Source organism: Crocodylus siamensis, chromosome 3, assembly GCF_052110815.1.
Source record: "Crocodylus siamensis isolate JL-2025a chromosome 3, ASM5211081v1, whole genome shotgun sequence".
NCBI classification, from domain to species: domain Eukaryota; kingdom Metazoa; phylum Chordata; order Crocodylia; family Crocodylidae; genus Crocodylus; species Crocodylus siamensis.
Genome location: NC_143397.1, coordinates 141,539,988 through 141,560,685, shown reverse-complemented (window position 1 = coordinate 141,560,685; position 20,698 = coordinate 141,539,988). Strand labels below are relative to the sequence as shown.

Genomic DNA, 20,698 nt, shown 5'->3' with positions numbered 1-20,698 from the left:
TTCTAAGCTTGCAGAAGTTCCTTTGTTGCATTAGAGAACAGTAGCAGGAACGGAGATTACAGGGGGAAAAATTTAGTGACTTAAGGAGGATGTTATAGAAGTGTGTGTGTAAACAGCACTTGATCTCTATTTGAAACTGTAAATGGTCAAGAAATGTTCTCTGGATTAAAACTGTATAATTAAAATATTACTGTTACAGTGGCAGTGGAAACATCTCCTTGGACTCATGGAAAAAGTTGGCACACTGTTGCTGAGAAAAACAGTATGTTAACCAAACAGAAGCTGCTCTGATGTTGCTTTCATTTGAAGCCTGGTGAGTAGAGAAAAAAAGAGAAGCTGGAAAGGAAATAAGTGTTTGATCTGAAGTGTGGTTTTACTCTGGAAAAATTACCATGAAAAATTGACTTTTTAGTACATCTGCGTGTGTGTGTGTGTGTATTTAGCTTTGTCCCCTGACTTCAGTGAGGTTTCCTTTTCACCATGCAGAGCTAAGATTCTTTTGCATCAACAGAACAGCATCTATACACTAAGACCTCATTTAGTTTATAGAAGAAACTTTTGCTACAGGTAATAGTGCAGAAGGAAGATGTGTGGTTTGATGATGAGTTAGTTTAGCTGAAAATCTTGTTGCATATTAGAAAAACTTACTGCGTATGTAAACAGCACAGTTGCCATGCTCAAATTAACAGGATCACTGTCACCAGAAGGAACCATAGTGGTAGTTTTAGAGTTGCTTCTCTGAGTGAAATCTCACTTTCAAAGGGCTATTACTAAAATAATCAAAACACCACATTGTACTTTCCGTTGTTTTAAGGGCAGCTGAATATGTTATTCAATACTGAGATGATACAAGATACCAGTGGAAAACTGGGGCCTTTTAAAGAAGCATCTTGTAAAACAGTGCATCCTGTACTGACTTGTCAACTGATTTTAGAACATAAGAATTGGCACTTACTGGGTTAGACTGTAGGTCCATCTTGCCCAGTATCCCCTGTCACACAGTAACAGACAGTGGATGCTGAAAGGGGAGTGACCAGGGTTTTTCCCTTGTTTCTCCCCCATGTGCCGCCTCCAGCATTTAAGGTCTAGGAAGTTTTGATAATTTGATTATTTGCAGCACTTTTGTTAAAATGTTGAACGTAGCAACTTGCCTACGGAAATTAGCGTTATTCATTTTCCTTTACTAAAATATGAAATCCTCCTTTTCTTCACTGCACTGCATGCCTTGCAGGTTTAGAATTTAAGTGACTGTGAATCATTTGGGGAACTTTGAGTAACAGAGACCGCACATTGAAGCTATTGCTACTGAGGGGCCATCCTGGAGTAGCAGCTAGACTCTTGTTAAAAAAGAAAAAAAAAAGGACTGATGGGTCTACCTCCCATGTGCTAAAAAGATAACATTTTTTAGTCATCTCTGAACATCAGGGGGATGTGGGTTTTTTCTTCACTTCAGTTGTCTAATTTACTATGCTACTTTGAGCAAATTATTTAAACCTTTATTTTCCTTTCTGTAAAGGAATTGCAAAGGTATTTTAAAAGCCTCTGATGCAAGTGTAACATATGAATGCTGCTGGAATAGTTCCTGGTAGACAACTACATTGGCTGTCTATGGCAAAGCCCTTGGAAACTGGTTCATTGTGGCCATGGGATCAGTAATTAAAAAGTGACTAAAGCAGATAATGCTTACACAGAGAATTCAGCTTTCTGTTATAGCTGGTCTCCATAGTTGTGAGTATCCTTGCACATCTGCCACCAGCAGCTGCTTCTACAGAAGTGAGGACAAAAACCCATACTGGCACCTGGCCTCATGTGGACACTGTTTAACCAAAACCTGTGCTAACATAGGAAAGGCTGAGACTGTTCACACAATGCAGAACATGGTCTTCAGGTCAGCCCTCAGTTCTGTTCTGTATTTGTATACCGTATTTACTTTCATACCATACACCCCCCCCTCAACCACTTCCCACTAAAATCCCTCCAAAATTAGTGCATCTTAAGCAGGGGAGCCGATTTCTGTGCTGAAATTGAAGCATAGGGACACTGTAATGGCTGCCAGGACACAGCTTCTTTCTCAGGCAGGGATGGAGTGCAATCTGCAGCATCAAAGTTGCTGACAACTTGTCAGCAATGGTGAGAAGGTTAAAACTAGCTTTTGGGTGGTCAGGAGCCAGCCATACCTCTGGAAAAAATCTTTTTTTCTTTATTCCATGTTCCCCAAACAAGGTGAATGTATTACTTGGGGGCATGTGGTATGCAAGTAAATACAGCATGACAAAGTGAGTGTGTTGGGGAGAGGGAGAGAGGACTCCTATCATGGACATTCACCTTGTGTGTTAAGAAAGGGCTGTCCTTAGCCATGCTGACTTTCCCTTGCCGCCTGGGCAGCTCAGCTCTTCCCTGCTACATGCACAGGCCTGGTAGCCCAGTTCTTCTCTGCTGTACACTTTTGGCCATGTGCACATAGTTCCTCTCTTGCGGTGTGGAGAGCTTAGATTTCCCCCTGCTGCACATGCAGCACCCTCCTGCCACCTCTTCCCACTCCGCCCTGCCCCCCCGGGAGCAGAAGCAAGAGGAGGGAAGGGGAACCTGACTGCTCTGGCTACCTAAGCTGCTGGAGTGGTGGGGGTAGGGGCAGCTGGGTGCAAACCTGGAGGCCATAATTTGGACAGCCCTCTATTAAGAGATACATTTTAAAACATGTAAGTTGTTTCCTGTTTTTTTGTTTTTTGCTGGCCTATGAATTCAGTCTGACCAGGTACAGTCAAGATTAAACTGTGATAATTTAGTCAGAGCCCATTTGATTTGCTTAACTAGGTGTCAAAGAGTATCCTCACCAATTGATAACAGGGTCCCATTGTGCCATGCACTGGATAAACCCCAAGAAGAGATGGTCCCTAACTGGACAGCTTACAAAAAATAGACTCGAGTGAGGGGGAACAAAAGCAAAAACGGGCATAGACAAGAGAAGTGGTCCACAAAAAGCTAGCATCACATGGAGGAACAGACTGTAGGTCCCCAATTACTAGCACATGCTGCCTCACAATGGCATATGATAGCTATTCCTTCCTGCAGAAACCAGGGTAGATTTACACAGGGCCACCTCAGAACTGAAACATCTCTTTGGACAATCCAGGCTGCTCTCTGAGCTACTGTAGGAAGCTTGGCTTATGGTTGTTCCTCTTCATCACTCCTCAAACCTACTGAGGGTTAACCATGTCCCTACAGTCTCATCTGTGTGATCCCAAAAATGCAGGGGCTGCAGGGGCCCCAGGCCTTGTATGTGCTGCACAAGTAAGGCTCCTTTGTCTCTGGTCACATCTACATAGCCTCCTTCCTGACTTGTATCAATTTAAGTCCAGCCCTCTTGCTCCCAGTTGGGTGCACCAGGAACTAGAGCAGGGTAGATGACTTGAAGTGGCATTGTCTGTGGGATATAGCAGTGGCTTACCTGCTAAACCACTCTGGGCCAACTCTTGAGCAGTCTATTCTGCCTAGTGTAGGACCGGCTGTCCTAATCTGGATTGCCCAGAAGGAAGGCACAGTGTGACTGTTTTAACATTTGCTTGCCTGAAACGCACAAAAGAGCACTACCTCCCTCTCACTATTACCCTGAGGGAGTCAGTCAAGATACACAGCAGAAAACTATGTGAAAGGTCTGAAATTACCTTTCCTGGTGGAAAAGCAGCAGTTCCCCATCTCAAAAAAGTGTGAGTGGAGGTATTCAGCAACAGCACAAGTGACAATGCAGTCATTAACCAGAGATCCTCATTAGCTTTAGATGACATCTCAGTCCAGAGGCAGACAATTTAAACTCTGCCTACCCCAACTACCAAAGTAAATCACGCTTTCTTTTGTAATATTTTGCCTAACTTAACAACAGTGGGGAGAGACTCCTGGCTGGACTCTGTGGATCCTGTCAAAAAACATTACTTACCATGCACAGCTAGGTCCCAGAGGCTTAAACTTCCTATCTACTAAGGGGCCCATTTATCCTCAATTCAAGCCCAAAGGGCAGTCTAGCATTCTTCTTCTTCAGGAATCTCCCATGTGGACTCTGGAACCTCGAAGACATAAATTTAATTATTAAAATTAACACTGCACAAATATCTAGCAACTCCATGTGAAATCAGGGACCCAGTATTCTTGGTGCTGTATAAACATAGCAAGAAGGTGCAGACAGATGTAGTAAATAAAGTGTTTCAAAATGAAACGTTTCAACTGAGCCATGAACAAAGAGCTAAACGGGATTGGGGCTGGAGGATCTGGGTCCAGGGGTGGCCCCAAGAGTCAGTCTCTGTTGACTCTAGTGTCCTGGGACTTAGAGTGGGACCTGGCAGCTGGACAGCTCCCCCATCCCACTCTCCTTTACCCATGCAGACATAAGTACGTGAAATAGCTGAAGTGCTCTAAACTGGCACTCAAAAAGGTACTGTTTTGGAGCACTTCCACTGCTTTTGGAACATTTCAAAGGGCACATACATTTGTACAGCTGACCTTTTGAAGTGTTTCAAAGGTGTTTGAAATGGTTTTGTGACATGTGTCTGCATCCTGAGAGGGTTCCTGCTTTGGACATCTAGTCTAAAGAGACCAAACAGGCACAGGGTGGAATGGAAAAGGGGCACAGATGGGTGGAACTTAGGAAGACAAGTGACAGATCCAAGAATAGAATCCTGATCTAGAGTCCCAGGCCAGTAACTGTATTCATGCTGTGTATACTCTGCAAGGAATTTGTCATTACACAGCAGTCATTTCCACTATCATGTGTATTGTCCCTTTTAGCATAAAATTAGGAAGGCTAAGGCTGCTTACAGACATGGAAAAACAAGCAGCGCTTTACTTTCAGGATGGCACACCCCCATGCTGAGCACAGCAAGTGCCCAGAAGAGGCTTCAGGGCAGTTTGACGTGGCTTGCCCCGCATCTGTATAGCTCATATGCTTCAGTGGGGCTTTTCTGCACTTTTATTTAATAGCTGAGATAAAAGCACCAAAAAGCCCTGCTGAAGCTCATGAGCTATATAGACATGGGAGAGCTGGATCAAACTGCCCTGATGCCTCTTTTGGTAAAGTGCTGGCTTTTTTCTAGTGCATCTGTCAGCACAGCAAGTGACCACATCCTACCTTTACCTAGCAAGCAAATTGTTTCAAAAAAGATTTCGTATTAGGTGGTGCTGGGTTGATCTGTTATAGATACAATTCAATTTTTTGAAATTTTTAATATCAGATTGAAAAAAAGTGAAATGATGACAGCCTACAGTAAAACCAAAATTCACTGTAGTCTAATAAAATAATTTAAGTAAATATATTAACCACTTCAGTTTGCTGCTCATGTTATGAAAAGAATGAGCTACTAAACAGGTGCAAGATCCTTGGCTAAAGATCTGGGATTAGAATTTGCTGAAGTGGTCAGTCAGCTTTTGACAGCAGAGCCTCTTTTTCAAGTGCAGAGAAAATATTTTCTCATTGCAGTTCAATGCATTCAACTAATTCAAGCCAATAACTACACCTAAAATGTTGAAAAGTAAGTTAGAAGCCAAAAAAAAAGCATGGAAAGCTTATTTTTTTCTTCTCAGGCTTATATAAAAATGAAGTAGGGATGATTAGATCTACTTGTTCTAAAACCATACTGCCCAGAAGCAATCAATTCAATTAACTATCCTACAAATCAGTCGCATTAAAATGCAATGCATATTTTGTTAATCATATGCATTTGCTTTATGTAATTAACACATTTTAAAATCTTCCTTCTGGGCATTTTAATTTAATTTCTTTTAAATTGCAGCTTACCGTGAAGTATGAGTAAAAAGAGTCCTCATCTAGAAAATAAGAAATGTATCATTCACCATTTTCTAAACAAAAATAAGATATAAGCTAATAACCTGAATACGTTTAAAATACATACATGTGTAAAGGGATTTTTTATCTTCCTCAGTAGCATAAAGCAGCAGCAGATTATGGCCGAGGCTACATGTTGTTGCAAATCAACATTTTACACAACCACAAAAAAGAAAACTCCACATTTTGTTTAGGAAAGCAATTAAAATACAAGCACAAAAGGTAAGCTAAATGACTTAAATCAAAGTTTCCTGCTTGCTGATTTGAATCATGGTTAGAATGAATGATTTATATTATTAGTGCATCGTGTTTGCATATTCTGAGAGTCTTCTTAAATGTAACTGAATGGTTTCTGGAGCTGGAATATTTGAGAAAGTGCAACACATTAATTGATGGAGGCAAGAAAGACATTTAAAGGAAGGCATTATACTGAGGCAACATCTTTTTTATTTCTGTACATTTACATACAAATTTTTTTCAGTAGGTACAACAGATGTAACATCATGCAGACATTTAGCTTGTAAGACTGTTTTCAGTACTTGATTTAAGCTTGTGCTATGAATAAGCACCACCAGACTATTCATGATCAAAACATACAGTAACACGATTCTTTATTAAAACTTCATCAGAAACTGAGGGGGGAGGGAAGTCTCACCCACTAGACATAAACACACTGTACTCCTTTCCCAAAACATTTCACACAATACATTTAAAATGAGGTTTGTCTTTTTAAAAAAAGTTGAAGTGAGGGATGGAAATCACCCCACACTTAGTGTTGTCTGTATGTGTCAGCTACAGGCGCAACTTGACTCGACATTCACAGAGTTCATTTAATGGCACTTCTGCTTCCAATTTGGTGACCTTTAGTGTTTGGCTCCAGGAAGTGGCAATATTTAAGTAAAATACTTCCATTAAAATAATTCTGCTTAACCAAAAAAAAAAAAGAAAGAAAGAAAACTGCCCACCAAAAATCACCCTTTTGAGCTGCCATAAAATACACTTAAAAACGGCAAGCAGACTTGCGCATTTTTTTACCCTGTCTTATACAGTTATGGTATGTGTTTGGCAACAGAAAAATTACTAAAAGCCTGAAAGAAGAAAAAAAGTGGACTGAGTCTAATACCACTTTCACATTCTGTTTACATTTTTAAAAGGAAAAAAGCTTTCAAATAAATAAATACTAATAATCCTCCTCCTCCTCCTCCAGTGGTAGGGTTAGCAGTACCAACGACTTGTAGAAGGAAACGGCCTGAATGGGCAGTATAGCTCTGCCTGCTTTGCTTGCCATGCTGACTGGAAAACAGCAGCTGTCTGAAGAAAACAATTCCTTTGCACCGGCCAGGGAAAAAACACAATTGAGAATTTCTGGTTTGACAGACAATTGTTAAAAGATTGCCAGAATATCCATCCAGGCAACGAACTGAACAGAGCACATTGGGGAACAAAGAGTATGTCCCTAAGGCACAGGCCAGCGCCCCACTGAGATACCCAAGCTAACTGAATGAGTTGGCCCAGGTATCAGAAGAAATGCAGCTACATTAGTGCAGTGCTCTGCCCTGGCTAGAATACCCCGCTTCTGAAGTGGAATTTCAGCAGAATCCAATGTTAACATGGCTATATTGTTTCTGGTACGTGAACTAGCTCAGATATCTTTGCATGATACTGTATTGTGCTGAGCAAACATACTCTGGGCAGACATGTCCTCCTGTTCTGCAGTACCATAGAGTAGCTTAAAAAGCATCCCTGCATTACCTACACACAGCAAAAGCTTTTGACTAATACCTTAAAAACTAATACAAATAAAGAACAGACTTTTTTTCATTTTTTCTTTTGCTAATAAGCAACTACCAGCACTAGTGATAGGACAGTAAGTCACAGTTTTGTTGTGACAGAACTGGAAAATTTACCAATCCAGAGTTGGGACCTTAGTACCAAATACGTTGTTCCAGGCAAGTACAAAAATAAATAAAAAAAAAAAGGTAAAAAAACCCCCAAAACATTAAAAGCATTGCCAAGTGCTCCTGTCACCTAACTTATTTCTTAAATCAGTGGTTTTCAACCTTTTTTCATTTGTAGACCCCTAAAACATTTTGAATGGAGGTGCAGACCCCTTTGAATTGTAAGTGTGGGTATTCACATACTTTTGACTGATCATACTCATCTTTCAAAGGCCCCTTAAACATAGTCTGCAGATCCCTAAGGGTCCAGGGATCACAGGCTGAAAACCATTGTCTTAGATAAATATGTCGATAAGTTTGAACAACTGTTCTCTTCCCTGGGCCTGTTTGTAACTGAAGAGCAAATGCCAGAATAGGAAACTAGAAAGCACTCTGGACAACAGCGTTGAGCACACCAGAATCATAACAGTGCTAAAAGCAGTCAGTTTAATAGTCTTGTGAATGGTCTACAAGATTTGTACTGTAGCTTGAACCTAGATGCACAGAAACCGTGAATAAAAAGCCGATCCATGGCATATGGATTGCCAGGTGCTGTGTAACAGCTCTGAGCCCGTGTGCTTGCCCACTCTTCCACTAGCCCCTGCTCTTGCTATTGAGCTGTCATTTCAAGGTCCCCAATTCTATTCTTATTTGTTTTACTTCCCCGATTTTGTTATAAACTCACCTTTCCTGATTTGTGACTTGTAACAAGTGTCATATAAAAGGCAAACGGTATCACACAAGTTTGGCACATGAATACTGCACGAATTGAAAGGCCTTAGTTTCAAGGTGAATGCAGACTGAACATGGAGTCAAAACAAACAGAAAAAAATAGGAGAGGTGGCCGTCTTCAAGCCACGTGGTAACTAGGGGTGCAGTCAAAAATTGGGCTCTCACTGTCACAGCAAGTCTTGTGAAAACAGTAGTGTAACTTAAGGAAAAATTCCCATAACTGGTCCAGTGTTTCTTACCACATTAAAGAAGAAGAACCCAAATGCCCACATCCTCCATACAAAAATTAGCAGCTTTAGGACAACTTTTTTTTTCCAGCCACAACCATTTCTGTCACTTTGACAGGTCTACCCATCCTCAATGCCCATCAGCATGTAAAGTAGTGCTACTTACTACGTTGCCTACAACGCAATAGATCTAATTCACTGTGGGTTGTAAGAGGACAAAGGCAGCCAAACAGAGGACACAAGTTGTAGGTACAGTAGTTTACAGACAAATCTCTAGAGCACAGAAGGGGGAAGGGAGAGGAGGAAAGGGTAGATGAGCCTTTTCCATGCTCACAAATGTAAGATGTACATCAAACAAAGTGGCATTCATATGGACGCTCAATACAACATTAGACATCCTGTTGCTCTGTTCACTGAAATGGCTGTACCACTGAGCAAATCACAAATGCATGGTCTGAGTGGAAAAGGGAGGGGGATGTTATCTAGGATGCAGTAACGCTCTTAGTTCAGAAACTAGATTAACTACATTGATAGGACATTCACACAAGAACTGAAACTTGATGGCAAAAACAAATCTATTGCTAGTTTGGGGGCTGGAGAGGGAGAGGTCATCTGGCTATTATTACCAAGTAGCCAGCTGTACAACAAAGGAAAGATTTGTTTCTCATGTTACTGTGCATAGAACAGAACTGTTTTGATTGATCAAATGAGTTATCCTATAGGATTTCACTTTTCCCCCGCAAGGGAGATCCTACAAGAATATGTGGTTTTTGGTTTGTTTTGTTTTTTGCATTTTTTTTTTGGATAGGAATAAGGTGACCATTTGCTGTAGATTCTTGGGTTGAAAACAGCAAATGAGAGAGCAAAATATATATTAATCACAATCCAGTTGTGGTTAGGTAGCATTAAAAATGACCCCTTCCAAGGGAGAACAATCTTGTCCTTCTTACACAAGCAATGCTTTAAACAGACCTTTCCTTTTTCATCTTCAATATTTATTCAAATGATCTGTTGATTCATTCCCTTCTTAAAGACGTTTATAAATATTAAGCCATTTAAATTAAAAAATAGGCTTTAAACAATTAGGACATGCAATGACACCAATCTCGCAGTAGTGGAAATTTCAGTTTAACTTGCTTGTGGAGCAAGCATACAGATTATAGCCAATGTTCCTACATTTTTGTCTCCTTTGACCTAAAATATTCTTCTGGAACACAGAGTTACAGATTTTGAACCTCCTGTTAGTTAAAACCATACATGGTAAAACCAATTTAATTGCTGTTGCTCAATTCATTTGAGTTGTTTCTATTATTATTACTGTTGCTGTTAAACACTTGCAGGAATTTCCTAAAAGAGCTGAATGGGATATTTAAAATGTATACGGCTGATGCCGATTGAAAAAATATTAGGCTTCTTGGGGCAGTATATTCCTGACTGCTTCTATGTCAATAAAAAAATGGACTCCACCACTTTAATTTGGAAAGTAACCTCAGTACATAGGGGCTCACTATCAAAAACCAAATTTATGCTGCCTAAACGTAGTCAGGCTCTGCGTCACAGCAGATTGTTTTGTTCTCTTTGTCCAAACCACGCAGCAGGCAAGGTGTGCAGGTTCTGACTTTCCAGAAAGGCAGAAATAATGTGGAAAGAACCCAAGCTGTAGTGAATTCAACTTCGCAGCAGAGATACTGCTTCCTTTTAACAAAGCAAAAAAAAAAATTCTAAGAAAACCCACAGTTGCTTTCTTGGAATGGCTACACCTCTTAAATTAGATGGCTTCATTTCTGTGATCAATGAGAGGAAAAGAAAATAAAGTGCTTCTTAAAAATAATCAAAATAAATATACACAGTGGCAGGGGAAAAAAGAAGTTTTGAAGGGCTATCTCCAGCCAGTTCGCATCTCAGATGAGGTTTTTTTCCTCCCATATCCTTTTCAGAAGCAAATCGGAACATCAGATGAAGATTCCTATAATAAGTGGCGTCAGCGCTAGTGTTGAATTTCCTCATGTTCCTTCCGTCACTGGTCTGTAAACCAGGGCAAAAGCAGCCCCACCCCAGAGAACTCCTTCTCCTGCCCAATGAGCAAACAAAAAAAAGGAAAGAAAGAGAAAAAAAGAAAAGAAAAGAACCCCAACCCCGCCACCCAGTTACATAGACTTCATCCCGTTGGCGGTGGCATTCTCGGACATCCCATCACTCACGGCGGCTGAGTCATGGAGACCAGAGTAATCCTTGAGTTCAGAGTTTGTCAGGAGCAAGGGCTGCTCCCCCTTCTTGTGTGGCAGAAGAGGTTGCCTGGTGTAATGTTCCCCGTCTGGGATGTTCTCTGGCAGGTTCTGGTTCTTGCTCTCAGGCAAGAGGAGAATGCAGATGATGCAAATGAGCGTACAGCAGGCAAAGATCACATGGTGCAGGAAGTAGCCTTTCTGGTTATGAAGCTCCATGATTGGTGCAGTCAGCATACCAAAGCCTGCGCTGGCCAGGATGAGGCCAAGCCCACCTCCCCTGCAAAGACACATAGGCTAAGCACCAGCTCTTCATACAGAGAAACCTACCTACTGCAGCAGGCATGGATTTTAAACATGCTTTTGTGGAAAATTTCAAGCCTTCCCCACCAACATGACCAAATGCAACCTTGCACCAAGCTGGTCAGGTGGGTGTAAACTATTTTAATTAGACGCGCTTGCTTTCATACAGTTCCAGAGCTAGAAGCCACTTCAAAAGTCATTTAGTTCAACCCCCTGCACAGATGCCAAGTTTGTTATTCCTATACTTTCCCAGAGAGGTGCCAGTGCAACCTATTGAAAATCTCCACTCAGGGAGATGCCATGATTCTTCCCAGGAAGCTTGTTCCACTATCCTACCGCTGTATCAGTAAAGCAGCTTTTGCTAACATAATCTAAACCCACTGCTTGCATCCTGTCCTGTGCAGCAAGGGAGAACAATGTTTCCCCCTCTTCCTTACAGCAGCCTTTAAGGCAGGCTTGCTTGTCCAACATGCAGCCCGCCAAGGCATTTTCTGTGGCCTGTGGTGCTGTGACAGGAAACCCCTTGTCCCTTCCCCAGCCCCTCAGCAGCTTCCTAATGGCTGCTGAAGGGCTGGGGAAGGGACAACTTTCCTACACGCACTGTGTCAGTGAGGCGTGGCCTGGCTGGGTCCCTTACGGGGCTGGACCTCTCCCTGGCTCGGGACAGCGCTAGCTGCAGCTGCTGAGCAGCTGATGCCTGCCCGGGCAGCCGCAGCCGGTGCCGCAGGCGCGGGACAGGCGCAGGACGGAGCCTTCATGTAAGAACTTTGCCACCGGGTGGTGGAGGAGCGGCTCCGCTTGTGGGCCCGGGACATGCCAGTTGCTGGTTGGAGAGGATGCTCATCTGGGAGCCTGTGCCCATGCCCACACTGCCAGAGCGGCCCCGCACGGGAAGCCAAGCAGCAGCTGCTGGCACTGCCAGTCCATGCCTGCCTCCCCATCCGCCTGCTTCTAGCCAGCCCTGCTGCCCTGCCCTACAGCAAGGCAGCGCCTGCTCCCCTGGCCAGTCTCCCCCCGGGCGCTGCAGCTCTCCGGGCCCGGCTGCCTGCCCGCATGCACGCAAGGCCCCGATTCCTAAGGGGGCTGCTTCTCATGTGCTGATGGGGACAGGAGGTCGTGTGGGCACACACGGCCATCGGGGCAGCAAGGAGGGCAGCGGCGGAGTGGAGAGCACTTTTCCCACACATCCCAGGGAGGCTGTGGCCAGGAGGACAAGGAGGAGCCCGGACTGGGGCTCCCGTGCGTGGCAGCAGCTCTCCCCGCCCCACTCCGTGCCCGGCTGCAGCTGTGGCCATGCCCAGCTCAGCCACAAGTCTCTTTCGCAGCCTCTGGGATGTGCTGAGGAGCCCCCCGCTCCCTCCCCCCTCCCCCTTGCAAGGCAGTGAGCGGCAGAGGGTGCAAAGCGCCGCGCAGGTGTCTCCTGCCAAGGCATCCCTCCACCTTTGATTAGTTTCCATTCTGGCTGATATCTTTTCCACATTTGATCTGTCGATTTGCATTATGCTTCTTTCATTATGCAACACTGTTTATTTTAGTTTAGTGTTTGGTATTATTTTCATTGTTGCTTTTATTTTGTTTTTATTTTGGATTTTAAACCACATTTCCAGGCCCATTTCACTGTCACTTCCTGCAACTTCATTGGTGTCAAAGGTCACATGACATCACTTCCTGATGTGATACCACTTCCTGTGAGGTCTTTGACTATGGCTCACGGGCTCACTGGGTGATAAACAGTTTGTGATCCAGCCCCACATTCAAAAAGGTTGGACACCCCTGCTTTAAGGCATTTGAAAACTGCTACTTATGTCCCCTTTAATATCCTTTTTTCCAGGCTAAACATACATTCCCTCAACTTTTCCTTACACATCTTGCTTTCCAACACCTTTATTGTCTTCAGCATTTGCCTTCGAATCTCTGCAATTTCTCTATACCCTTCTTAAAACATGGTGCCCAGAACTGCACACAGTACTTTAGCTGAGGCCAATCAAGGTTGAGTAGTGCGGCACCATCACTTCCCCAGGTCTCGTCTTACATATAATATTTCTGTTAAACAGTCCAAAAGTGCATTCATATACTTTTTTTTTTTTTTGTAACTGCTTCATGTTGCTTGTTCTTGTTGAGTCTGTGTTCCACCACAAGTCCCAGACTCTTCTCAGCAATGCCACTGTCTAATCAATGGTCTCAGCAATGCCACAGTCTAAGCAATGGAAATTTTGTATCTATGCATTTGGTTTTTCTTTCCTAGACGTACTAACTTGCATTTATCTTTGCTGAATTTCATCCTATTGTCTAGTGCCAGCTGTCCAGTTTATCAGGATTGTTTTGAATTCTATCCCTATTCTCTAAAGGATACAAGCTCCCTGCCCCCCCCCCGCCATTTTAGAACATCTGCAAATATAATTAAGAAGTTCTCTATTGCCTCCACAACTTTAATCAAAATGTTAAACAGCATCAGAGTCAGAACAGCAGGGAAGAAACACCAGCCTGCATAAGTTTTATCAGCTCAAACCACAGCAGTTCATATACCCTGAATTGCTTCGGTCTCAGAGAGCACAGGCAACCAGGCTGGAAAAAAAAAAATCTGGTGGCCCCATTTTCAAATGATAAGGTATATGCCTCATAATGGTAACAAGAATGTTGTGCGAGTGATACCTGCTGATGCTATGGACTTGAAAGAGAAGAGAACTTACAGGGGCTGCTCATGGTCTTCTCTATGCTCCTTTGGGCTGGTGCATAGTAAGACCTTTGCTCAAACCAAGGCTTTGAGTGGGTCCATGCAGAGAGTTCTCAAAGAGAATGGTTTTTCCTCAAAGTTTTAGAGCACATAAGCCTGGTCCCTTCCTCATCCCTTCCCCTTATTAACCGAACTGGGACAGAGGGCAAGTAGGAGGTTCTCTTGGGCTCCAAGATTCTGCAATGCCCAGTTTATTCTCCTCAAAAATAGCCAGAACAGTTAAGCACCAGTGGAAATGGAAGAAGAGTTCTCTGTTCCATCCTTATATTTATGGAAGAAGCAGAAAAGGAAAAATCTATATCTGCCTCTCTCTCCAGTTAACAAAAGAGCTCTCCAGACTTATTGGGAATCCTCAAGTGCCCAGGAATTGAAAGAGGGCTGTACATTAAATGGGTGAGATTACACATTACAATCAGACCATGCTAAGAGCATTTAAAACTTGAAGGATCACACATTAAGGCTCATTAATGAAGTGCTAAGTGTCCTCTAGGCTACTCAAGTTACACCACTTCAAGTAAGGATTATCTTTGAGCTGTGATACCTAGCTCAGCTTAAATTAACCTCTGGGTAGTCATCTGAGATAGAACCACCAATTCACAGTCCTCCAGTATCCCAGAAGACACTGCTCTCAGGTGAACTAGCTATCATCCAGGACTCTAAGGCCCTGGGACAAGCTGGGCAACAGGTGGGTGGAGATGGATTGAGTGGGGAGGGAGGGAAAAGGGGTGAGGGGGGCAGGGAGAAATAGGCATGAGGAAGGGTGAGGGACCTGCCAGAATGCTTTCTCCTCTAACCCCCAAATTGCTCCCTCCATTCCCAGATTACTCCTCTGCTACCACAATTGGGCTTACCACCCCCAGACCACTGCCCTGCCAACCTGATCAGACTGAGATTGATGGAGGTGCTGGTGGTGGGGTTCCCCTCCCTGCCTGCTCCTGGGGTCCCTGCAGACTTGCTGCCCCTACACACCCAGATCTAATCCCCACCAGGCTCTGCAACTGAAGGGGAGGCAGCAGGGAAAGGTTCCAGTCACCTTCACTTGGCAGCTCCAATATCAGAATCTGAGATAGATCATTTTAGTAGAGAGCCCTACTTACCCAGGACAGGATTGAGACTCAAGGATCGTGTGCACATGGGAGCACGTGCACCTGTCCTCGTTCCCGTCACTATTATCTTTTGGTCCCTGTCTTTCCACCTCTATGTTTGCAGGCTGTAAGATAGCATGTGCTAGATAGTTATGTGTTTAATTGATTGACTGATATTATGTTATATATTACAGCATTATTAATCCCCAAGCTGCTAGCCACTGTCAATCTCATTTAAAGCTAATCCCCAAACTCCTGATCTTTTCAGCCTTCATGCATTTACAGCTGGGCTGCTAAAGTTCAGGAATTGAAGGCTGTCAGAATTATGCTGCTCAGACCACAGAAAAGAGCAAAACAACTATTCAGGGCAATACTTAATTTTCTAGCTTCCAAGGGAACAGTTTTTGGTATAAAGTTGCTCCTCTGAGCTTTACAGAAGAAAGCTTAGTCTTTTCTTGCAGGCCTCTGGGTTTTGTGATGGCAGTGGATATTCTGGGCCCTGGCATTAAGCTTCACAGTTTTCCCCTGAAAAATTCAAGCCCAGCCAAGGCTAATAATTTGCTAACTTAATTTCTCAATGCTCAAGTAATTCTTATTCATCTGTTCATGAGTAAATTGCAGGACCATCAAACACACAACAATTGGTAGGCTCATGCCCCAAGTAGGTGCAAAAATCTGGTTCTTCACTGCTTTACCCCTAGAGTAATCATCACTGACCTCAGTAAAAATGTGTACATAGAATACTACCAAAGCAGGAGGAAGGGCATGCCTACACAGGCTGCAAGGCATGGTGGAAAAGTCTTTTTGATGTTGTACATCAAAGACTGGGGGGAGGGATGGGGGGGAGGAAAATAGCTGAACTGAATTTTAAAAGCATTTCAAATTAGGACATCATATGTACTGAAAAGAAAACTGAGGCAGAAGGCAGATGGCTCAATTTTACATTCAGTATGCATCAGGAAACTCTAGATCAAAAGAAAGAACCATATTTCCTCAATGTGGGTGAACATGGTGAGTTGTAATATTATTTCTGGGATAGATAATAAGGAGAACTATTGATGCCTGAATATAGTATACTAGTATACTATCAATCTACTGACTAGGGGGGTAATTAGTCATATAAAATGATGGCTAATTTTACATTAGGAGTGAATGTTTTCCTTCCTGACAAGTAGGAAAGAACTGGACAGGTGCAGCAAAAACCCAAAAACCAAACCCCAAAACAATCTGGCTTTTAAGTGAACCAGACTTTTGTAGGTCACATTTTATATAACAGTAGGCTGGATTCAGAAGTTTTTAGTGGTGCTAGGTTCCTAGATATTATTCTTCCTCATTAAACTATTTTTCTAAGATTTATGGTTATAGCTTTTTATTTGGATTTATTAAAATATATGGAACAACAACAGATGTATAGTCTTGTAGGTCAAGAGTCTGAAATGGACAGAAGAAAGACAAATGGTCTCTTTCCACTTCTCTGTCTTCTAATTCTAATTTGTGCTTATAAACTACCTTAAAATTTCCAGACATTTATATTATATACTAGCCAACTGCCCATCAAGAATGACCGCGGGGGGGAGGGGGGGAGTAGATGGATGGGCACAAAGGCCTGCATCCCTTCCCTCCCCCACCTCGGGCCAGGGCTGGGTCCAGGGCTGTTCCCTCTCTCCCCCCTTCTGCTTTGGGCTGTACCCGCCTCACCCTGCTGGCTCCTTTCCCTCCCCTTCCTGCCAGCTGTTGTTGAGGGGGAGCAGCCCCTGGCTCCAAGAAGCAGACCGAGCGGGGATGAGGCCAGCGCTGCTAGCCTGCCCCCCACACTCCATCACCTCCGTTATGGTGGTGCTCCAGTCCCGGTTGTCCCCTTCTGCCTCGAAGGAACGGGGGGTGGGGAGGGGAGGGTGGAGCTCCCCTCCCCTCTGGCCTCAGTCCCCACTGTCATAGCAGTGCTCGACTGTCTATCCCTGTGTGTAGGGCACTCTGACTGGCTGCTGAGACAGCCAGTCAGAGTGCGAATAAAGCGTTACGGCCAGACAGACAGACGTAGGCTTTTATAATATTAGAGTATTAATAATTAGATCAGTGGCTCTCAACCTTTTTAGACTTGAGGCACCTCTGGTTGGACTTGAGGCAGTCCTTGGAAAATGCCAGTTCTTAATTTTCACCATTTTTTTTGCCTGCTTTGTTCTGTTAAAAAAAAAAAGAAAAAAAATCAGTGAGACTATAACTACGGATTTCTCATTTGAAAGCTCTGGGTTTACCCTGTGAATTTGCACCCTGTTTCTAAGCCTAGCACAAGGCTAAGATTGTGTGGAGCCCCATAACACCTTTGAAAGGATCTCAGGGCATTCAACGGTGGCCTTGCACCCTGGCTGAGAGTCACTGAATTAGACCTTATAAAAGTGGCTATTATCATGACCTCTGCTATTCCCTATGTTACCACAAGGGAGCAGGCTCTGCTCACCTTCATTCAGTGAACGAATTACAGAAAAGTAAATGCAATAATTCACACAACTGGCAGAGCAAACCCTGAAATTGGAAAGGATCAAACCCTGAAAAGACCCTGTTCCAAAATTTTCTGTCTTTAAAATGGTTCCCTAATATTATTTGAGATTTTCTCCTGGTATACTGGAATTTCAAATCTAAACAGGCTTTTTTTAAAATCATTTTAAAACAAGACCAAAAAATTCTCCCTAAAATTCTTTGCTGGAGCAAAACCAACAACAAGAAGGTGAGTTTGCAATTCCTCTGTAATGTTTAGAAATCACTGCTACAAGACATTGCAGAAGCTGACAGTTTAGGCAGATTCAAAAAGGGGACTGGACAAGGATCCCCAGGACAGAGAAAGCCCTCACTCTCATTCTACCAACTCAGAATCATAGAATCATAAAATCATAGGCTGCCTGCAGGTGTGGAAAAAAGAAAACAACAAACATGTTACCAGAAGCAGTAGCATGTTAGTTTGAAATGCCTCTGCAGCATCTGTATGGATTGGGCGCTTCAGCAGGGGTTTTCAGCACTTTATCTAAAGCTGATTCAATCAGCTATTACATAAAAGCAACAAAAAAGCCCACTTAACGCCTGATCTATACGGACCCTGAAGAGTTGGGCTGAACTAACGTGCTGCCTCTTCTGGGCATGCGCTGGTGTGCACAGAGTTTAAAGTAAGTGCAGCTTTGCTTGTGTTTTTTTTCTTCTTCATGTCTGCAAGCAGCCATAGAATCATAGAAAGTTACGATTGGAAGCAACCGCAGGAGGTCATCTCGTCCAACCCCCTGCCCCAAAGAAGGACCATCCCTAACTAGGTCATTCCAGCTAAGGCTTTGCAAAACCAGGCCTTAAAGTCCTTCAAGGATGGAGATTACATTACCTCTCTAGGTAACCTGTTCCAGTGCTTCACCACTCTCCTAGTGAGATACTTTTCCCCCTAATATCCAACTTAAACCTCCACTGCTCCTTGTTCTATCATCTGTCACCACTGAGAACAGTCCAACTCCATCTTCTTTTGAACCCCACTTCAGGTAGTTGAAGTCTGCTATCAAATCCCCCTCAGTCTTCTCTTTTCTAGACTAAATAAGCCCAAGTCCCTCAGCCTCTCCTCACAAGTCATATACCCTAGCCCCTTAACTATTTTTGTTGCCCTCTGCTAGACTCTCTCCAGCTTGTCCACATCCTTTCTGTAGCGAGGGGGCTCAAAACTTCTGTCAGTGCTACTGTCAAACATGGAGGATGGGAAAAGCTAGGCACAAACCATCAAGAACTAGAGAGACTGTTACCTAGTCCATAGCTGCTGCTACTCCACAACAGATTTTTTTCTCCAACTGAGTGGGAGGAACAGGAAAAAGAACAGCGTAGTTTCCCCAGTCAACCCTTTTTTCTGAACTCCTTGGCTGGTTTGGTTAGATCAGCATAAACCACAATGACTTTTGGCATCAAGCCCATTAGAAGAAGATTACCAACTTCATTTAGTGCTTTAGTTCAATCTGTGAAAGGACCTTTTTAAGGAAGTCCTTGGCTCATGGAGCTGGAACTTGTCTACCTCCAGAAATCTCAAAGCTCTTTACTAAGCTCCATGCTCTCCATTCTATAGACAGGGATGCTGAGGCAGAACCAGCTGAAATACTTTGTCTGAAGTCACTTGGCAGACTAGTGGCAGAGACAAGGGGATTAGAACCCAGGCCTCCCTGGCCTCAGTCTGGTACTCTATTAGCCATGACTAGGCCACATTGTTTTTCCTTAGAGAAATCAAATGAAAAAGACATGATTCAGGTCACTCCATACATCTGTCAGCTAGCAGTTCTTTCTGTATACCTGATCAGCTGATTAGGCCTCTCTCTGGGTGGTTCATTCATATAAAGGCAGAAGAGAAAATTAAAAAAGGAAAACATGATAAAATCATGAAAATCAGAGGAGCGTGCACACATGCTCCTTCCCCCCGACTCATGTGATTCAAATTAAACCCTCTTCACCATCACTGATACCTCCCCCTGGCAAAGGATGTAAAATAAGCTCATTAAGCCAAACAGTCGTGTGTGTGCATGTACACACATGCGCATGTGTAATGCACTGGATCAAAACAATAGCTTTGACCTCTCTTGCACAGTGTTTTGCTGTATAACCTTATAAATATACAAAGCCATTTTTAGAAAAAAACATATCTACTGCCCACCCCTCACTGTCCTTTTTTTCCCCTCTTTAAAGAGCCCAAATTCATTTTGATGGCATTCGGGAGCGAGGCTGTTAAACTGCTTGGGCACCACTGAACATGTTATCCAGATTGTGCAAGCACAGGCTGTATACGGTCACATTACGCTGCTATAAGCACAATGAATATAAGCATAAAATGGAACAAGGACCAATACTGTGAATATATTCTTGGCAAACTCTCTGGAGGGAACATGGCCTAGCCAATCTTCACTATTGGCCAAAACATCAGAGCCCATATTTCTAGCAATACTTAGTCTCCTTTCAGATGCATCAGTGCTTGGAGAAGAGGAGATGGCAGGCTACTAGAGGGCTTCAAGTCATCAATGCCTTTTAAAGGTGGGACACCTCCACCTTTGTCAGGGAGCCCAGAAGACGGAGACTCTCCCTACACCTTTGAAAAGCATGGTTCTACTGAAATTGTCTCTGTTACTACTAATAGCACTAACAAAAACATTCCCAAACAGTCTTTTTTGGCACCAGACACTTCTCATTCAAATGTGGCAGACAGAACTCATTAGTTATCTGAAACCAACCTCACTTTCCACAGCAACCTAAAGCTGAGTTTGAACAGCAGTCTCAAACCCTACATTACCCACCCACAAAAGGGCCAGATGTGAATCTTTTTCTCTCACTGTGACTTGAGACATGCACATGTTTACTACTTATACCAGATCTAGGGATGGAGATACGGAAGCAACGACTTGGTTTAATTATAGCCCCTGATTCAGCAAAGCCCCCAAGCTCATGCTTGATTTTTAGAGTGAGCAAGTCATTTTGTGGCCTGCAAAGATACAACATAGTAGAAGGTCCAGAGAGCAAACTGTATTGCAATGGCATGTTTACTGTGATCCTTCTTCTCTTACAAATACTCCTGTTGACAAACATCAACAGCATCTCTCCAAGAGATTTGAAGAAGGGCAC

At 43.3% G+C, this 20,698-nt stretch overlaps 1 protein-coding gene across 2 annotated transcripts in view; it reads right to left on the bottom strand.

Moving 5' to 3' along the window:
- Window positions 1-6,257: 6,257 nt before the first annotated feature.
- Window positions 6,258-20,698, bottom strand: part of SLC22A23 (solute carrier family 22 member 23) — a 192,917-nt gene continuing 178,476 nt past the window's right edge. For both annotated transcript variants that reach the window (XM_090039359.1, XM_090039360.1), the window contains one exon: window positions 6,258-11,234. In XM_090039359.1, the coding sequence (XP_089895485.1) occupies window positions 10,877-11,234 (358 nt within the window). In that variant the 3' untranslated portion in view covers window positions 6,258-10,876. The remainder of the gene's footprint in view (window positions 11,235-20,698) is intronic.